At 41.7% G+C, this 19607-nt stretch overlaps 1 protein-coding gene across 2 annotated transcripts in view; it reads right to left on the reverse strand.

Moving 5' to 3' along the window:
• Nucleotides 1–4490: 4490 nt before the first annotated feature.
• ELP4 (elongator acetyltransferase complex subunit 4) overlaps nucleotides 4491–19607 on the reverse strand; it is a 250305-nt gene continuing 235188 nt past the window's right edge. For both annotated transcript variants that reach the window (XM_044919304.1, XM_021684719.1), the window contains one exon: nucleotides 4491–5215. In XM_044919304.1, the coding sequence (XP_044775239.1) occupies nucleotides 5070–5215 (146 nt within the window). In that variant the 3' untranslated portion in view covers nucleotides 4491–5069. The remainder of the gene's footprint in view (nucleotides 5216–19607) is intronic.

A 19607-nucleotide genomic window follows, 5' to 3' on the forward strand; every position in this document is an offset into this window, starting at 1 on the left:
TAGATTTCTTATACAGGACTCTCTGAAAGCTGTCGCCTTTCTCCAATAGGTCCTCTCCCTTTCCTCTCTCCCTCCCCTTTGCACAAGAGGCATCATTTCCCATTGAACCACTACAGCTGTTCCCATTTGAATCTCGCTTTCTGTGCGGTGGTGGATGGTTGGAGGGTGGAGGGGGGATGTTGCATGTCAAGGAATAATGAGCACAGACACATCAACAGACAACAACAAAGCGGACTGTGACTGGCCGATGGGAGCGAAAGGCCTTCAGTCATTGGCAGCTGAAGCCAAACATTCCCAAATCTATGAAGCAGGGCCTATTGTCGGTCAGTTGTTATTTGCAATGAAGCACAGATCTGATCATGTTTAAAGTGGCAGCACGCAGGGCAGGAGTGCTTGAGCCCCAGCGAAGGAGGGGGAAAAAAATAAGCCTTTGTTGGGTGAAAAAGGGCCCGTCTGAGACTTTTATTTCTGTCTGTTCTGTGCAACATATAAGTCAATATAGATAAGTTCTCTTCCGCCAAGTTCAGTCGGAGGCTGGGGCTGCTGGCTGACTCCATGAAATGCTTGCACAGGCAGAAAGCTCTGGGGACAAAGACACACTTCCACTGAATTGTACTCTGCTCTTTTGTTTTGTTTTGTTTTGAATCCCCAAAGGCAAATGGTCAGAAATATAGAAATTAATTGGAGGCTTCAAGAAAGAGCCTTCTAGTTCACCATCCACTCTTTTCTGGTGAAGGGCTTACTTGGGGACAGATAGCTGTGATTCATCTCTGTGGCATGCCAGGTATTAATCACTATACTGCACCAGAGTTGCTGCACGTTTAGAGACACCTTCCTCGGTTGATTGCGGTTTTTAGATGTGTGTGCATGTGGGTGGATTCAGTGTCAGCCTTGGCTGCACGCTTGCACACCTTCTGCAGTGCGCACACGGGCGCTCGGTTGGCGCACTTGCCCGTGCAGATACATCTACCTCCTGACATTTTGCAGCCTCGATTCCCCGAGGGACATGTGCCCAGGGCACTGTCAGAGCAGGGCTGTGTGGTGCGTGCTGCAGCTGCTGGCTGGCTCACTTCTTCCCTGCAAGGAGGGACACTTTCCAACTGGCTCCGACGTGGGCCAGGGTCAGGCAGCCAGGCCTGGCCCACGGCTCCGTGGTGCAGAGAGCACAGACTTCGGAGCCCTGGGTGCGGCGCTCTGGGTGCTGGAGCCGGGGATGGGAGAAGGGAGGGGTGGAGCGCTGTGTGCAGAGGGTCCGTGTGAGCGCACGCGCGCTTGGGCACGTATCCGTGTCCTCCGAGGGTCAGGGCTGCCAGGGCGCCGCGGCACAGCCTGGTTTCGTCTCAAGCAGCGGAGGCTCAGCTGCAGAAGCTCCCGGCTCCAGCAGGACAGAGCGGCTGCCTTGCCTTCTGCCCTCACCCCAGGGAGATGAGCCATCCTTCTGAATGGCGCTCCAGACGCTCCCCCGGGGCCAGCATGTGGAAGCAGGGCTCCGGAGGTGGCCTTTTACTCGTCGTTGAAATAATTTATTTTTATTTACTGATAGGTATATTTATATAATTTATCCATGGGAACGCTGCAGGGATGCTCTGATGCCATCTTCCAGGATGGTGCCCGTCCACCTACCTGTGCTGTCCTCGGTAGAATCACAAGGCTCACAGCCTATGATTTTTCTCTCAACTTGACGGACTTAGGGAGACCAGGTGAACAGAATTAGAGCTGAGTGTTTGAATAGGAAACATTCAAGTTACTTTGAGTAAAAACGGCTTTTTACTACAATGAGTTTCCAGAATATTCCTTCCCCAAAGCTGGTAAACAACTGGCTTCTTGATGTGGCTCACAATCATTTCTGTCTACCCTTCTCCCCCACCCCGCCCCCATCAGAACTAGGTTTCCTCAAATTCACTTACACAGTAGTAAGATTTAGCTTTGTTTTGTGAATTTTTGCCATCTTGGCATGGTGTCTATATTCTCCTGCTTATTTCTTTTTGCACCGGGCCTTAATGTTAACAAGATTAAAAAAAATGCTTTTCTTCTCTCTATAATGTTTGGCTCACCAAGGCCAAGCACAAATGCTTCCCTTTTCTGTTTCTCAAGCAAAAACCTCCTCTGTAGCGTTTTTTGTTTGTTTTTATTTTTTGCCTGGTCCTGAAATGATTTCACTGCTCATTTTTAAAGTTCAAAGTGCAAGTGCTTAGGGTTAGTATTAAAGTTTGATGGTGTTGATGGTGACTATCTTTGGAAAGCATTAAGAGGATGTTTTAGAAATGACATTCATAATGGGCTCTAAACAAATGAATAGGGGTTCCCCCCCTTCCCTTTTGTATGTGTATGCGTGTGTCTGAGTCTTTAAAATTGAAAGACAGGGAATTGATTGCATGAAGAGTGTTGCTTCCTTTTGAAGTGGTTTTTTTTTGGCTAGTGTTAGTATTTGCAGATCCTGGAGGTAGAGATAAAAAATAAATGGAAGAGGAGGAAGAGAAAAGTGGAAATCTCCTGGTGGCTATTAGAAAGAAATTCAGGTCTTAGAACCTCAGCACCTGAGAGCTGGGTGCGGTAGTCAAAATATTTACCTCATGTTAAAGAAAGGCAAATCTAGTGTAAGAAATGAATACTAGATAGGGTTATGAAGTTTTAGAAACATTTAAAAGACATGAGGACATTTCAAATACTATGTTTGGCACTGTTACTTAAATATTTATATCTTTGAGACAAGTTGATGATTGAAAAGAAAAATCTGTTAATGGAGTTCATAATGTATCAAAATGGTCTGTATACCTACTGTAGCTTTACTGAAGACCAGTATTTTTGGGTAGTAAGTTAGTAGCAAATGGATAATTGATAATGTTTCCAGAAGAAAGGAAAACACATTTTTAGAGTGGGTTTTTATCAGAGGAAAACAAAAATATATATCCCTCTGTAGCTTATTTTTGCAAAGCCTGCCTAGAGAATCAGAACAACAAAGCACTTGGATCTGCATTTTGGAAAGCTCAGCTACGATCATTGTTCAACATGCACTTTTACTGAGTTTGAAAAGTTTCTTTTGTATTTAAAATAACGGTTCAAATATGCACATTCAATTTTTATAGTATTTATCTATTTGCAAAGCATATATTAACTAGTAATTGGGTGTTAATTTTATAGACATGGTAGCCAGGGTAGTAAATCAATGACCTATTAAGTATTTTTGACAAGCAATTTACATATCTGATGACCTCACATTTCCTTTTCAGAGTCCAATGCTATATAATTGTTCCATTGTGTGTTTGTATAAAATGAATCACGACATGGTAAGAAAAAGGTTAGAGTTATTAAAATAATAACCCAACTAAAATATTCATTTGAATTTATTCAAATTGTTCATAATGCTTTCAAAGGACATAGCAAAGCTTTTGTGGAGTATCTGCACATTATTTATTATCTATGGACTAAATTGATTTTTTTAAGTTGCTTTACATTTTAAAAGCACCTTTGCTTAATATAAAAGCCCTTTAATTTTAACTGACAGATCAATTCTGAAACTTTACTTTGAAAAGAAAATGGGGAAGAATTTGTGTCTCTCGCATTAAAAGAAGTGAAAAAAAATAAACCAGACATTCTAAAAAAATAGAAGAAACCTGATTTTTAGTACTAATAAAATAGCGGGTGACAAAATAGTTGTCTTTTTTATTTCGATCACAAAAAATAAACTGGTAGTGACAGGATATGATGGAGAGATTTGACATCCTGGCGAATCACTGTCATTGATTCAATTATTCTAATTCTGAATAAAACCTGTATACAGTGTGTGTTTATGCTACAGTGGGTTTTTTTTTTTTAACTGACTGACATTCATCATGTTGGTTAGACAGTTTTAAAAACCTAGTCTTTGTTTTCTACAATGTTGTCAAGAACAAATAAAGTATAATTTGTGGTGTATTACAAGCAAACTGCTTAAAAATGCTAGTTATAACTGCTTCAAAATTTATTCTAACATCACTGAAGAATTTTAGAAATTCAGTTTCTCCTAATGGACGTTAAGCAGCTTTTTAAAAATTGAGATTCTTTACTTAAATGCAAGTTACTTCCTAACCTTCACTTTTTGTCTATTTGTCAAAAGCTTTGAGAATATGGAACTGTGATTCAAAAACCTAGTGTTTTATATGAAAACTGGTTCGATGTGCTATCTACCCCCCAAATACATGTCTATATGGTTATAAATGTGCATACCCAGCCAACGTTCTTGATTCAGAAAGGGCTTACCTGATGCAATGGAAATCGGAGTTAGTTTCAGTTTGCTACTTTGTCTCAGACCTATGTTCTGTAAAAATCTCTCACCAAGCTTCAATACATGCTTTCCCCTAGTGTTAATGTAGCTGTCAGTTTGAATTTCAATCCTGAATTATGCCTGCTGACGTAATTTCATAGTGCTGACTTCAATTGTTTAGGATTACAAAACAGAAGACCATCAGCTTCTTTTTCTATGCTTTCTGTCACTCAAGTTCTTTAGATTTATTAACTAGTATGGTAGACTACTGATCTTTAATGGAACCTTAATCCCAAAATGTTATTTTGTGTTCATCAATTTGATAACAGGATGCATAAATGCAAATTCCTTTTATTACAGTCTTCACATACATTAGCAAATGAGTTTTTCATTTTTAAAAAACACCTTAGCATTTTTTGGTGGCAAGTGACTTTTTCAGAAATAAAGAGAAAATGTTTTTCATATGCAATTATGAATTTCATACTGTTTTATACGCTACCTGCTGTAATATGCACTTAACATGGACTAAGTGCCTTAATATATGTATACTAATGACCACTGTGAGGCACTTGGAGTTTCTGACATTTTACTTAAAAATAAAATTATCTGCTTTCTCTAAATAGAGCATAAAACAAAACTTTAAAATGAAAGTAGTTTGCTGTACTCTTTCTGCATAAAAAGTTGGGTAAGGAAAATGAAGAGCGGTGGCCTCATTTTGCAATCCTAACTGTTTTTCAAGGATTGGAGGGTCAAATCGTTAAGAAAAATATTTACAGAAGCTATTAGCAATCATAATTAGGGTGCCATATAATTCTGCATGCAACGACTAAGGAGGAACCGCTAGAAGTCCAGGTGCTGCTTGCCTCCGGCCATCATGCCACAGCCTGGGCCCAGCAGCTTGGAGGATTCTGCCAGATCCTGTTTGCTTGAGCGGCTCACTGTGTCTGACAAGTCTGGAGGCAAATGCAGTCGCTGTGGCAGAAGATTTCGGAAGGAAAGAAAGAAGAAAAAAAAATAATTTTGCTTTAGCTAGCACACTTCAGAATACAATATTATGCTCTGTTGATCAGCATTTAGTCTTGCGGATGAAATTCCTGCTAACACAGTTCTTCAGACCGAGACCCAAGATAATCACATCTTCTTCCTACTAGGTTTTACAAATTCTAGCCATCGCAGACACTGGACCAGGGATCTTAGTGGAATGTTTCCAGAGTCCAAACCTAAACACGTTAAGATTTCTCTTATTTAGGTCAAAATGAAAATATGTAAATGCACAAATAAAGGCAAACTTGAGAAAGAACACTATTGTAAGAATGGCGGGGTTGTTTGTTGGCTTTGCTTTGTTTTTGCCAGGGCTCCAAAATGCTATTTTAAAATTGAATGTAGCTTTTCAGCAATTATGGACTCCTCCAAATGCTTGTTTCCCTTTTATTAAGTTGACCTGATGATTCTATTTCAAGGCTATACTTTCTTTAGGAACTTACGTTTTTTGTAGAAATATTGACATAATGAAAAAAAAAAGATACCAATCATAGGATCAATATTTTTTATATCCTCCGCTAAGTCAGCTATGACATCTGTTTCGGGTCTTGGTAAGTTTGTTTCTATGCATAACGTTGGTCGTGTTTTCCAAAGTATAGTGTAGTTCTGAACATCTCCCCCATCTTAACTGTTTTTCTGCAGATTCAAGGAGGCTGATTCAAGCAGATGCACGAACTGACCATAAGTGCACAACAGTTACTGTAATGAGGGAGAAATATTCATATTTCAAAAGAACTTTTTTGGTTCTCAAAAGGATCTCTATCAAATTCCTTTTAACGACAGTGCCCCCAGCCTATACAATTTTCACAAAAATCCAAACTCAAACGAACATGTTTGTTGCGTGAGGCACAGAGTCGGGGTGGGACGCTAAAGATAAGTGAGGTAGGATGGGGGTGTCCCCTGATGACTAGCCAAAGCCTTGCAGGAGTGAACTGACCTGGAGACAACCTATCTGAAACCCTTCATTTGGAAAACTCCCTACAATATGAAAAAAAAAAAAAAAGATGAAAAAGGTAGAAACACTTTTTTTTTTTTTTTTTTGGTCAAAATACTATGATCCATCAGCATATGTTCTGGAGAGTTCCTTTCCTGATAAAAGGCTTCTTTAGTGCCATGTAAACACAAGCTGTGTGCAGAGGATCAAAATATTTTAAAACATTAAAAAAATTTATGACAATATTCTTTGACTTCAGTTCGCAGGTACTTAGTTTTTAATGCAAATATACCTAGGATGGAAGACACTATTATGGACCTATGACCAACAAAGATGTCAGAAAGGTCAAGAGAACGCTGTCATATCCATATAGTAATATCCGCATAGTAACACTCATTTGTATCCATAGCACCCAACCTGTCATATATCAAATAACTAAATGTCTATTTCTTGAATGATTTTTAAAAAGTCAAATAAAGACATACTTGTTTCTTTGTTTTATTTTTTTTTCTTTCATTTCTTCATAGCCTGGTTCCCCTCCCCCCCCACCCCAAAAGTATTTCAGGCAGAAATGAAAGCATGAAAGGCTCAAGAATCTAAAAGACATGCATAACTCTAAAGTCTGAGGTTATGAATGTCTTTGCAGTGTTAACTCTATCAGTGTTCATGTGAGGAAATTGGAGGGAAAGAGACATTTAATTATATGTCTGAACTTTAGTGTTCCTTTAAGATCCTGTAGGTATTACTAATAACTAGGATACATGCATGATCTGAAGGTTATCTGAAATGTAAAGAAAATTCACCATAAAAAAAGTGTGTGTGTATACTTTTGGTTGGGACCTCATAAAGATTATGTCAGATGGTGATTAGGCTATTTAGGAAATCAATTGGACTCAACAAATATTTAGAATCTACTCAAAGCAAGATGAACAGAGCACCTTCCCCATTACTTCTAATTCCAGGAGCATGAGTAAGACAAGCACAGTGGTAACCATCAGAGTGAGCCCTCCAAGTGATGTCTGCAAGAAAGGAGAGACAAAGCTGAAATCGGGTGGGGGAAGGGGAGGAGAAAGCTTCATGGAGATGGGCTAGGTGTTAAATAATGAATTGATTCTGACATGTAGAGATGGTGATTTGCTTAACAGGGGAGCTGATACATACATCTTTAAGATGCGTTCGGTTGAAGGGTCATACTGTTTGGATAATCTAAATGAGGAAGCTAGTGTAGCTGTTCAGAACCAGCATAAGACAATTTATTTCAGGAGCTTACCTATTTGCTACAAATTTCTCTTCCTCTGCTTCTCTAGGCAATGAACCTGAGCCAGCTGGCTGAAAGCCCTTCATAGCAAAAGTAGCTAAATGTGACGTGTGACATGTTTGGAAATCTTTCAGGTTGAATGGGTTTGAAGAAAAGTCAAATATCATTCGTGTGTAACTTCTGAGCACAAAAATTTTGGTTGATATGGTTAAATGCTTCTAACCAAATGCTACATGGTAAACGCTAGTTTGCATACTTATGTCCTTTGACAAAGCCCAAGGATGGCTCTTGGAACTATGTGAGTGATTTTGCCGGCTCTGTTGATCGTTACTTGAATGAGCTTACTCTGCACTCTAAATTCTCAAGCCGTGGGTTTTGTTCTCTTCCTTTCTGAGCCTCCCCCTGTGCACCATGTCAGTGCAATGTGAGCAGCGAGGAAGAAGGAGAGATCAGGTTCCAGGCTTGCCAGGTGTGTCAGGGACTTTTCCTTTGAGGCTTCCAAAGCATTTACACACTTGACATGTAAATGGTCAGATGCTGCTGTACCCCAGATCTGTCTTCTGAAAAAATATGCTGTAAGATACTCTGCATAGCATGTGACCTCCTTTCGATTAAAGCTGCAAGGCTGGGGGGACATACCGACTTTTAGACCTTGAGGTTTCACTGAGTAATGGTTTAAATAAAAATCAGACTATTAAAACAAAATACCATACCATTTTCAACCTTGGAAACCAAATCAAGGTCTTCACCTTTCTCATTTTATACCTGGAGTTCTGAGCGAGGGCCCAAAACTTACATCTTGAGTGGAAATTTTTCCCACCTGATTTTCTTTTCCCAGATTCTGGGAGGAAGAGACCGTGTGACTAATGCAGGAGATGCATCTCTGGCTGTCTGCCTATTTTTTCCATTAATGCCTTGTCTAAAATGATGCTTTCTGTGTAGGCAAAGGGCTTTGAGAAAGACATGACAACTCCCAGTTTCTCACCGAGGCCTAGGTGATTTGCAGCGGTCCCACTGGATTAATGGGTCTCTCCTCTCTGGTGCTGCAAGGTGGGAAACAGCGGGCTGCCAAAGTACTCTGGCAGATTAGGGGAGCTCCTGCCAAAAGGCACCCTTAGGCCCCCAGGAAGCCCTGGGTCAGAAGAAAGCGACAGCAGCAGGAGTGCTTTGCTCCGCAGCTCCGTGGGGTACCGAGCTGAGCCAGACTTTGAGATTCTTCCCCCTCTGCTTACATCTCTGTCTCTTTGTTCCTTCTTGAGTCAGCAACTAAGTGGGTCCTATAGACACACAGGATTGGATTTCCTGGCTCCACAGTTTCTCTTCCTAATTCCTTTCTCCCCGCCTGTCAGCCCCATGCTCAGCACTCACAGCTCCCAGACAGAAGGGGCAAGATAATGAATCTAGATTACACCTGGATTTGAGACAAATTGCAGGTAAATACCCATTAAAGTAAGTTCAATCAATTTATATTTTTCATATTTTGCCAAGACCAAACCACCAGGCACTGTTTTCTATTTGATGTAGTACATATTAACCCTTCCCAGATGAAGAGAGAGTTGTTTTAATCCTTTTTATGTTTTGACATTTTCTGAACAGTCACACTTTGCATTAATCAGATTCACAGAAATCAGTGTTAATGTTTCAAAATACTTTCTAATAGATTTTTCTTCTGTTCTTTAAAACACAGCCATTTTATTTTATTTTTTGTTTAAGATTTTATTTTTAAGTAATCTCTACACTCGGTGTGGGGCTCAAACTTACAACCCCGAGATGGAGAGACTCATGCTCTACCGACTGGGCCAGCCAGCGCTCCCATAGCCAATTTAAATGAAAACTTGTAAACACTTTAGAACACATAGGCTCTACACTAGTCACTTAACAGAGGCAGCCAGTGAAAGTCTGATACGTCTGTCCGTCTGTCATTCCCTCTCAGTGACGTTGGAAAAGTCAGTTTTCCTGTGTGAGTCTCAGCGTGTCCTCATCTATCACTGGGGGATGATTCTCCCGTCATGAGACTGCTATCAGGATCAAATGACATGTATAAGTATCCTCTGAAGTACCAAGTAGTACACTAATTTATTTATATCTCTTCTTGCTCCAACAAAGTTGAGATGGCTTATAAAAATACATATGGTTCAACCGGATAAAAATAAGTGAGTTGATTAAGGCAAGGAAACAATTCTACCAATGCAATAAACTACACATAATTATAAGCAACAACAACAGGCCATCAGACTTAGCCAGCCGGTCTCAGTCACTACGCCGGTTTCTGAGCACTGAGTGTACATTGCCCTCTACTGTGGCCCAGTAAAGAAACCAAAAAGGAAACTGCGATCACAGTCCTGGTTTCTGGAAAGATTTAAAAAGTCTAAACCATTTCCCTCATACTTAGGAATGCAGTAGCGAAAATGGGGCATGTCGGATGCCTAGCTTCTGGAACAGTGAAAATATGCATGGAGGCAATGTGGGGTCCATCTTCTTTTAAAAATCTGTCTTTTGCACACGTCTTCACTGCTGACAAAAGAACTAATAAGGGACATGTCAGAGGATGAAGCTTCTCTACTTGAATCTTAAAAGCATTTCCCCCTCTTTACATGACGAAGAGAAAAAACAAATTAACAAAAGACATGCCATCTCATTCCATTCCAGATTCTTTCAAGAGCCATGTGATGCCCTCGCCTGGAGGATGACTTGCTGATTTCTGAAGCCATATTCTGGTTAGGAGGCACTGCTATGAATGGTAGGGCATGAACTAGACTATAGGCTGGGTTGCTGGAATCTAGACACACTCCCCCCCCTCCAATAAATGGCTTAAAAAAGGCAGAAGTTTATTTCTCTCCCACTTTATAGTCCAGAAGTTGGCAATCCTGAGCTGTGAGGACTGGTCTGCCATCCTCAACAGGGGCTTCTTCCACTTCTGGCTCCAAGACTGCTGTTTTTGCTTTCTCTCAGCTGGTGGGAAGCAGGGGCCAAGAAGGCCAGATCTGGAAGCTGGACACATCACTTCCACTCATGTCCAGAACTTAGACATGGCTGCACCTGGCCGGCTACAAGGGAGGCTGGGAAGTGCTGTGAAATGTGTAAACATGTTCAACGAATCTATTCCTGTGGAAGATGGAGCAAATGGCTATTGGGAGACAACCAGCAGTCAGCTATAGTTTCAAGAAGGGCCACAGCAAAATGATCACAAGCCAGATCATTCCCTCAGTGTGCGAGCTGCCGATGACTCCAGTCTTGCTTTCTGACCAAGGAAACGCACACCTGATGCCTCAATGAGCTCAGGGCGCGGGGCCAAGGCAGTGGTCAGGGTCCCTCTTGCTCTATATGTAAAAAGAGGTATTTCCCTTTCTTTAGTGGAAAGATGGACTTCCTTCCATTGGCGCAGGGAGGAGGGCAGAGGGACTTGGCATATTCATCATCATGGTGTTGCTATTATTTCTTCACAAGATTTTATTTTTTATTTTATTTACTTATTTGTTTCTTTAAAGATTTTATTTATTTATTTGAGAGAGAGAGAGAGAAAGAAAGAGTAAGAGAGAGCACGTGAGCGGGGAGGAGGGGGAGAAGCAAGCTCCCTGCGAACAGGGAGTCTGATGTAGGGCTCGATCCCAAGACCCCGAGATCATGACCTGAGCCGAAGGCAGATGCTTAACTGACTGAGCCACCCAGGCGCCGCCCCTCTTCACAAGATTTTAGAGTGTTGTTTCAGCTTACAAAATAAATCAGTGTCATATGCCCTTACGTAAAGATTATATTTACATTGTTACACTCATTCCATCATTATTACATCATGACCATGTAATGTTATATTGCAATTATTCAATATCTGGTTAAAATTTTGCAACGTGGAAGATGCATCTGCCTAATTTTTGGTGAGTTTTGTGTTACTCTCCTATATGAGTAGGCCAGGAGAAACAATGCCAGAACCAATTTTTCCTCTTTTTGGATTGTTAAATGTACATTTGGTGGTGGCTGAGTATTTCTGGAAAAAATTCTGCCAAACACGGTCAGGTTTTAAGTTTTAGTTTTTGTTTAAAATGCAATTCTACTCTCAGGGTTTAAGATTAAAATTGTTTTATTGAATGTCATAATTATACTATGTCCTTTGAATTGAAAACAATTCATTTGGTTCTTCCTGATTGATCTGAAAATTAGACAAAATTTCAGAGCTGGCATATTGCATACTGGCTGCCCATTGAAAAATGCTCAGGTGTGCAATTATTTTGACCGTCAATTATATCTGACAGTATTGTCTTGCCTCCAAACTCACCTCTCTGAAAGCAGCTTGTGAAGAACTCACTTGTCTAAACAAAAGTGTGATTTGTGAAAAGGCATGTGTCTGTGGCAGAGATTGCTAGCTTACTCTCAGTATCTATTCTCTTCCTTTGCAGACAGTAAAGGAATCTCTGAATATTAGTGGGGCATATGGCCTCCCAGAATAAAGGTCACATTTCCCAGCTTCCCTTGCCAATAGATGAGGCTGAGTGACTAAGTCCTGGTCAATTCATCTTGGGCAGAAGTGCTATGGTTAAGTTTAGGGTCTGATCTGTGAAGAAGGGGAGGTGCTTTTACTTCCTCTTTCCCTCACCTCAGCGAGAGGGCCCCCCCATCCTGGGCCCTGATCCACCTTTCCTCATGGGGTGAGGAATTCCAGGGCAAAGAGGATGTGCCTCTTCTTTATAGGACATGCTCTGGGTATTCAGAATTCAGAACTCCCTGTCCAAATGGCTACAAAGTCTGCGCAGGTTTCTTCCCCACGTTCTGTCCCAAGGGAGGATCATGTCGTCTATATGCACACCTGGGGTCCCGGGAATAGCCAAGGGACCGCTGTTTGTGTGGCATGTGGATGGAGGTTGGATGTGCAGGCTGCGTGTCTTCAAGCATTTGGGCCTGTGTGTGGAAAGGAGACAGGAGTGGGAAGAGAAAGGGGGTGGACTCTAGGCCAGTTCTCCCTATGTCTCCAAGTTCTAGACTGGAACCCATATCCTAAATTTAAACGTGACTTTCCAGAAAGTTGTATTTGTGAAGGAAGGAAGGAAGATAATGCATATTTCATGGTTTCTTGGCTTGGTAACTTTAGAATATTTAGGCATTTAATAATTATGTGGTCCTTTATTTGCCTTATTGCTCTAGGCTCCATAAATGTTAGCAGTAAGCCTAACTCCCCTCTTCCCACTTGCTGAAATGTGGACTTGAGGGTGAGTGCTGAAGCAGCCATTCTGGATCATCGATCAGAAGCTATGCATTGAGGAGGGGGTACAGCAAAATGAGAACATTAGTCAAGCGTTTCCCGATACCATCTGGCCACCCAAAGACCCTGGGTCACTAACTTGGGCTTTAAAATGAGACATATGTGAACTTCTCCATTATTTAAGCCACTGTATTTTTGGAGCTCTGCAATAACAGCCTAACCTGTGTCCTGTTTATGCAGAATTTGGTACCTGCAAAATGGAGCGCTTGAGTTCTGTGATTTAAATGGCTCAGCGGTTGGAAAGTGGGCGGTGAGGTCAGATTGCAGACTGGAAGGCTGGTGATCCTGGCTATGACTGTGATAACCTGGAAGGCACACTGTATACCTCCTGATCAGTGGCTGCAGGCGAAGCACTGGAGAAATTCAGGATATTGTTGTGTTAGCTGCTTCTTGCCACTTTCAGCAAAGTTATTTATAAAAGAGAAAGGAACGTAGGCTAGAGCTAGAGAATTTGGAAGAAGGGTCAGAAGGGACCACGCCTCTTAAAGGAGGTGCTGTGCCTTCAGCCCAGAGTCTACACCGATGAAAGGCTGGGTAACTTGGGGCCTCAGAGGATTGAAGAAGGCCAACTGTTTCTGCCCTGCACACTGAAGCGGGCAGCCTTCACACGAGGTGTCTGTGCCCCTAAGCCCTGCGGAAATACCCTCATTAAGGGACTGGCTACAAATTGGGAGCCAGTTCTGAGATGAAAGTCACACGAAGGGTATTGCCTTCCCTCTCAAGTTGATTATATTATTTATTATTTTTAAAGGTTTTGTTTATTTGAGAGAGAGAGAGCGCGAGAGAGTGAGCGAGCACGAGTGGGGGGCAGAGGAGGAGGGAGAGGGAGAAGCAGATACCCTGCTGAGCAGGGAGCCCGATGCGGGGCCCCATCCCAGGACCCCAAGACCACGACCTGGGCGGAAGGAAGACGCTTAACCGCCTGAGCCACCCAGGCACCCCTCAAGTTGGTTATTTGAGATGGAGTCAAGCTAGTTACTAACAAGGTAAGGGGGATGTGGGTAGAACAGAGAGGCCAGAAAATAAGACTCAAGCCTTGGAAGGTAATAGCTGTGGTGGACAAGTATCCAGTCCAACCTCTGCAGGAGGGAAAGGTGTGAATGACACTTCTGGAGTCAGGGGCATTGGTGCTAGGTCAGCCGGTGGGACAGAAGCGGCAGGCACCTCCCTGATCTGAGTCCTGCAGTCTGCAAGCACTACTGCAGGGGCCTTGTTTCTCTGCACCCGTATTGCAGGGGCTGGCCAACGGCTCCATGGGAGTTGAGAGGCAGGTGCAGAAGTGGAGGCCAGACCAGTGTTTCAGGGCCCAGTTACTTGCTTCGTGGGGGGTCAAGGAATACTGCAGGGGTAGTAGTGAGAACCTACACCCCCAAAATCACAGCCATAGAGGGGTGTGCTTTCCGTTAACAGCCCTAGTGGTGGCCTCCCAATTCCTCACCTTCCTGACTGAGGAAGCAGCAGCGTCCCTGAAGGCCAGTTTGGTGGCAATGTCCTTCAGGCCTTCCAATTATTTCGCTAGCCCCCTAGTTTTCTGGGATAAACTCTCTCTCCTCTACATAAAATAATTCGACGGGATAGGCTTCCTGCAGCTGAATCCTAGAACTATGTCCAGACAACTCTTTGGCTGTGATTACTTGCATGTGGGACTGAAGGGAAGTGAATGGACTGGGAACCTTCTAAAGTCTTGATGGGACTGTACTGCCAAAGAAACCATAAGCCTGGTCAAAAGTCTACGATTATTCAACCCCTAAAATAATCTTAGGTCCCCAAACCTGATCTATCAAAACTGTGCAGCCCCCCAAAAGCATTCACTCTGATGGTGACTTCATGTAGCCATGAATAATGGACAAGGAAGAACGTCCTAAAAGGATACGGAGGATAACGGACAAGGGAGTTCCTTCCAGAGAGCAGAACTGGGGATTACAAACTGAGCTGAAGTCCTCCACTGCAAGGGCGCAGAATGCCTGGTTTCTACCAGCAGGATTCTCCACTCACCCACGGAGAGGCAGTATGTGTGTGGGAAGAAGGCTGTGCATGGAAATTTGGGTTCCATGGGTTGTGGACTATGACAGAGACTGATGACTATCCTCTAAATACCTACTCTCCCTTTTCCCTTTGGTAGAAGAACTCTTGAATAGGTGGCCATCCTGAATAAAAAACTCTATTTCCAGGCTTTCCTGTCAGCTAGCTGTGGATCACGTGACCAAATTTGAAGAGAGTAGAAGTGATGTTGCAACTTCAGGATACTGGAATGGTATTTGAACTCAGGCAGCCTGGTTTCAAAGTCATATTCTTATTCATTACTCTACGGGCCAGAACTTTTCTAACTACTAGAGATAAAACAGTGAACAAGACAGGCAAGATCCCTGCTTTCAAAGAATTTACAACTTCAGAAAGAGACAATACATGGACATCTACATAACTCAAGGAGAGATAGCTAACATATAGGAAAGCAAACAAAGATAATTCAGATAGTGAGAGGTGCTTTTAAGGAAATAATACATGGCAATATGATATTGGCTGGGGTGGTACCACCTTATATGGTGAAGGCCTTTCCGGAGAGTACATTTGAGCTAAGATTTTCAATTTCAGAAGGGACCCATGAAGACCTGGAAAAAGAAGTTTCCAGGCAAAGGTCATCATATACAAAGCCTTAAGGCAGGAATAAGCTTGGCACGTTTGAAGGACAGGAAAAAAGTCAGCTTTTTGGAGCAGTAAACAAACAAGGGAGTGGCTATGAGAAATTTGGCTTGGTAGGTAGGTATCAGATTGTGTAGGGTTTGTAAGTGACTTGGCCTTAATTCTTAGAGCAAAGGGTAGCAAAGGAGTGATGTAAATTTATTTCTCTGAATACAAGGGCTATCTCACCCATATCCTTATAAAACCATGCAGAGGCATTTTTAATAATATAAAACAAGAGTTGCAAACAGATATACCCAATTAAAGACAGAATTTTCCAAAAGGTGGTGTACACTTGCTCTTCTAGATCCTGTGTCCTTCTGATTCAGAAGAAATAGTCTATCTCCTAAGTGACCTACAGTAGCTGCCTACTCCCATCCTCCTCCTGTGGGGCATGGTGGTTCCCAATCTCCTGCCAAGCAACAGGAAGCTTCTAGCTGGAGTGGGTGGACCCTGTATGAAGTGTTCGTGGAGGAGAAACTCTGGCAGTACTGTTTGTGAGCCTGGTTTGCTGAGTTTAATCTTCTTAAAATGTAAGCCAGAATCTTTTGGACAATATAGTAATAAGCATACCACCAAGTGTCAGGCCCAATGTCCCCGAACTGTCAGACATTTAAGATGTGGGGGAGTCATGTTAATTTCCTCTTTTATTTCATATATCAACAGAGAACAAACTAGATTACTCCTAAAGAACTTTGCTTACAATGGTTTTACCTTCCAAACGAAAGCCAGTATCTTTTTCCTTTCTTTTCTTTTGGTTTCTCCTTTGTTCTTTGGTACATTTTATGCTCATTAATGTTCTAACATGAGTAGGACTGAAAAAAAATCATCCATGTAATAGATGGAATAAGGTGGCTTAAATTGTTACTCAAACTTGGACAGCAGAAATGCCTGAAACCACCCCCATTAGCTTCTTCTCTGGGATAAAGGGATGGGATGGATGAGTCACCCATGATCACTGCCATCCCTGGGATCCCCCGCTTGTAAACCACTGCCTCAGTGAGACTCTCCCTATCTCTCCAACTGACTCCCTTCCATTCATCTTTCCTTAATTGTGCACAGGGCTTCTCACTCTGGCAATCTTTTTACTGGTCTCCAACTGCTGCTTACCCCAGGGCTTGTGTGGCTCTGGAGCGCACAATGCAGGCCGGAGCATATAAGCTCCAGAGTGTGTAGAATTTGAATTAAGCTTCAGCAGGGCCAAGCTGAGAGATGCTTGAGCCCTAGGGCCTACTTATTGCTGCTATGGCAGGAAATGGAAGGAGATGGGGATCTTCCTGTGCACAGACTGTCATTTCGATAGGCTCTTCAAGCCTGCTCTGTCCGGGAATCCCCACTTCTGTCCTCTGCAAGTGAGGAAACATTCCGGAGCAGGATTTTAGGTACTAGCCCTCAGGTAGCTTAATAGTAGTAAGATATTTTAAGAACATACAGTGTTTTAGAGCTGAATGCTGAACCCGAAAAACAACAACAACAACACTTCTTTTAGAAATAAATTCAAACTACTAATTACATGAGAATTTCTTTTTTATCCCCTTTGTTCTTTTAAAGCATATGGAAACTATTCTGGAGGTGGCAAAAGGTAACATTCCCTTTGTTTTTGTTTCCTAGAATTCAAACTAATGTTTCCTCCTTCTTAGCATCTGAAACCTCTGACTCAGTAAACTGTGAGCAGATCAATGTGTGTGTAAACTCAAGGTGGATCCCTAAATCCCAGAAATTTTTAGAACTACAGCAGATCCACTATTCAATTTAGGGACTGGCAGAGGTCTGACCAATAGTCTATGGAACAGATGAATTCTAAGATATGAACAAGCAGAAATCAGGGAATTCTGAAATCAGATAATTGCTTAAGTTATCATATTAATGTCAGTCCACTAAATAACTTTCAAATTTGGCAGCTTTTGACGAACACTCTTTTTGGAAACTCGCCATCGTATCTTTTTTTTTTTTGGTATATAAGTACAGCATATATAAAAAATATATTGATTTCCTTTTGGCTCTCCATGAATGAGTCCTGAGAGCATAATGGCCAATGTGTTTGCTTGCATAATGCCCTACAGTGTATGCAGAACATTGCTCCACCAAGCTCTGAGATGGGGTATGAAGTGCCCGGTGGAAATGGCAATGTAAACCATCCTGACAGCATTAAATCTCCCGACCACTCTTCAGTTACTTTGAGACCCCCACACTGCAGGGTCTGCGAGTTCCTGGGGATGAAGAAAGAATTTTTAATGGGGCCAAATGTAGGTGTTTACAAGGGGGAATTGTTGTTTTTTATTAGAAGCTGCCTTATGTTCAATAGTTGTATTTACTTTGTCAAGCTAGCCAGAATTAGAAATCCCCATTGCTAGGCAGCCTAGAGCGTCTGCGAAGTATTTCTGGGCATTCAGAACTGAAGCATGTGCTGCCCAAAGGCAGGTTTCATTACAGTGTGTTATTTAGTCCTCCTTCGTCCCCCCCTCCCCCCACACCCCCAGATCGCAGCGCTTCTATAACAGGAAATCTTGGTTACTTTATGCTGAAACATATTTACATGACTGAAACACAACAATTAACACATTTGTAAAGCTTGAGGGATAGGCACACTTTAATGGTTTTTTGAAGTAGGCTGATTTCCTGGAGCTTTTAATCTTATTTTATTTTGTTCTGCATGCATGAACAAGTTCTTCTTTACTATAGGTATTTGACAGAGTCTACCTGGTATGAATGTGAATGAAAAGAAAATTATACAAAAATTAACTTTGCCAAACCGTTCCTAACTTCTTTCACCAGTTCAATGTATATTGAGGGTTATGCTCTTATTTCTGACATGTTGTGTTAGCTTTTATACAAAGGCAGTTAGGAAGTATGTTTTGGGTTTGACGAAATGAAATGTGGCTTTCTCTATACCAACTGTGTAAAAACTTTTCCTAGTGAACAAAAAGTATCAATTACAGCAGTGATTCCTTCTTCATGTTCAGATATAGGTACACTCTCCTAGGTGGTGTACATTTTATTTGCTCCAAACTTAAATTAACACTCAGGTGGCATTAAGTACTATTACATGGTAAGTGCGATTATGTATGTGTGTGTGTGCCCGTTTAGACACATACATATAAATACGTTAACATGGCAATGTTATCAAGAGTATTTTAATACCTTTTAAGTCTACAGATCAATTACTGAAATTTTGGTAAAATTCAGAAAAAAACCTTTCATATCAGAGCCCTCTAAAATAAAAACGAAACCTTCCACTTTCCCTTTGATATCTGAAAGCATGCTAAACCTGGAAACCACCCAGCCCAACTCTCACTCAAAAGTTTATGGCAAATTTTCAAATTACACTGGTTTCAAATAGTCACCCAGTGCATCTATCTCCACCCTCCATAGACCTCCCTCCTCACCAGTTTCAAAGGGAGCTCGGTGAACAGACTGGGCAAAGCAAGAGCCCTCTCTCTACATGCCTTAGGGCAGGGATGGGGCAGCACCAGACCGAGCGCTCTAGCTGAGGGATACAGATTAGGGATGAGGACATAACTCCAAAGAATAACTCTACTGAAGTGACTTCACTGATAAGTAAGCAGAGAGTCAACTTAGTCTTAGACAGAAAACCTCTCTATGAATAAGGGGGAATAAAGTTAAAGGAAATGAAGCAAATAAAGCAAGAAAAAAAAAATACTGATGACCAGAAAAGAGCAATATATTTGTGAGTATATAGATAAATGATTGTGCCTACTTTTAGGGATTTTTTTTCTTTGTTTATTTGGCTTAATTAAAATGTCTGCTTCTACGGAAATGTTAACAAGAGCTAAGTTTAATTTTCAAATGAATAACTTAGAAGTAATTTCTCATAGAGATTATTTTCTATTCTTTAAAAACTCATTTGCTTTTATATGTGGAGTATTTCTTCCCCCACCACTTAACTTTACCACTGCGCCAAATCTTTTTACAAGGAATTCTGAAAAATCGACAAAATGTGGAACCAACAACCTGATATGCCGAATTGGCTAGGGTTTTCGTTGTAGAAGGAAGAGTCACTCTGGTTCAAGTAGGAACTCTGAAGTTTGCTGTCATTTCAGCCAGGGTCTGCAGGTATGCTACGGGAATGTTCCTTTGGTATTTGCGAAATTACACTCCAAAATGAAATAAAGGAGGGAAGTGATTTTGTAATTGTTATGTAGGGTTAACTCTCTAAGCTTTAAAGATCTAAGTTCGATGA

Source organism: Neomonachus schauinslandi, chromosome 11 (assembly GCF_002201575.2).
Source record: "Neomonachus schauinslandi chromosome 11, ASM220157v2, whole genome shotgun sequence".
Classification (NCBI taxonomy): Eukaryota; Metazoa; Chordata; class Mammalia; order Carnivora; family Phocidae; genus Neomonachus; species Neomonachus schauinslandi.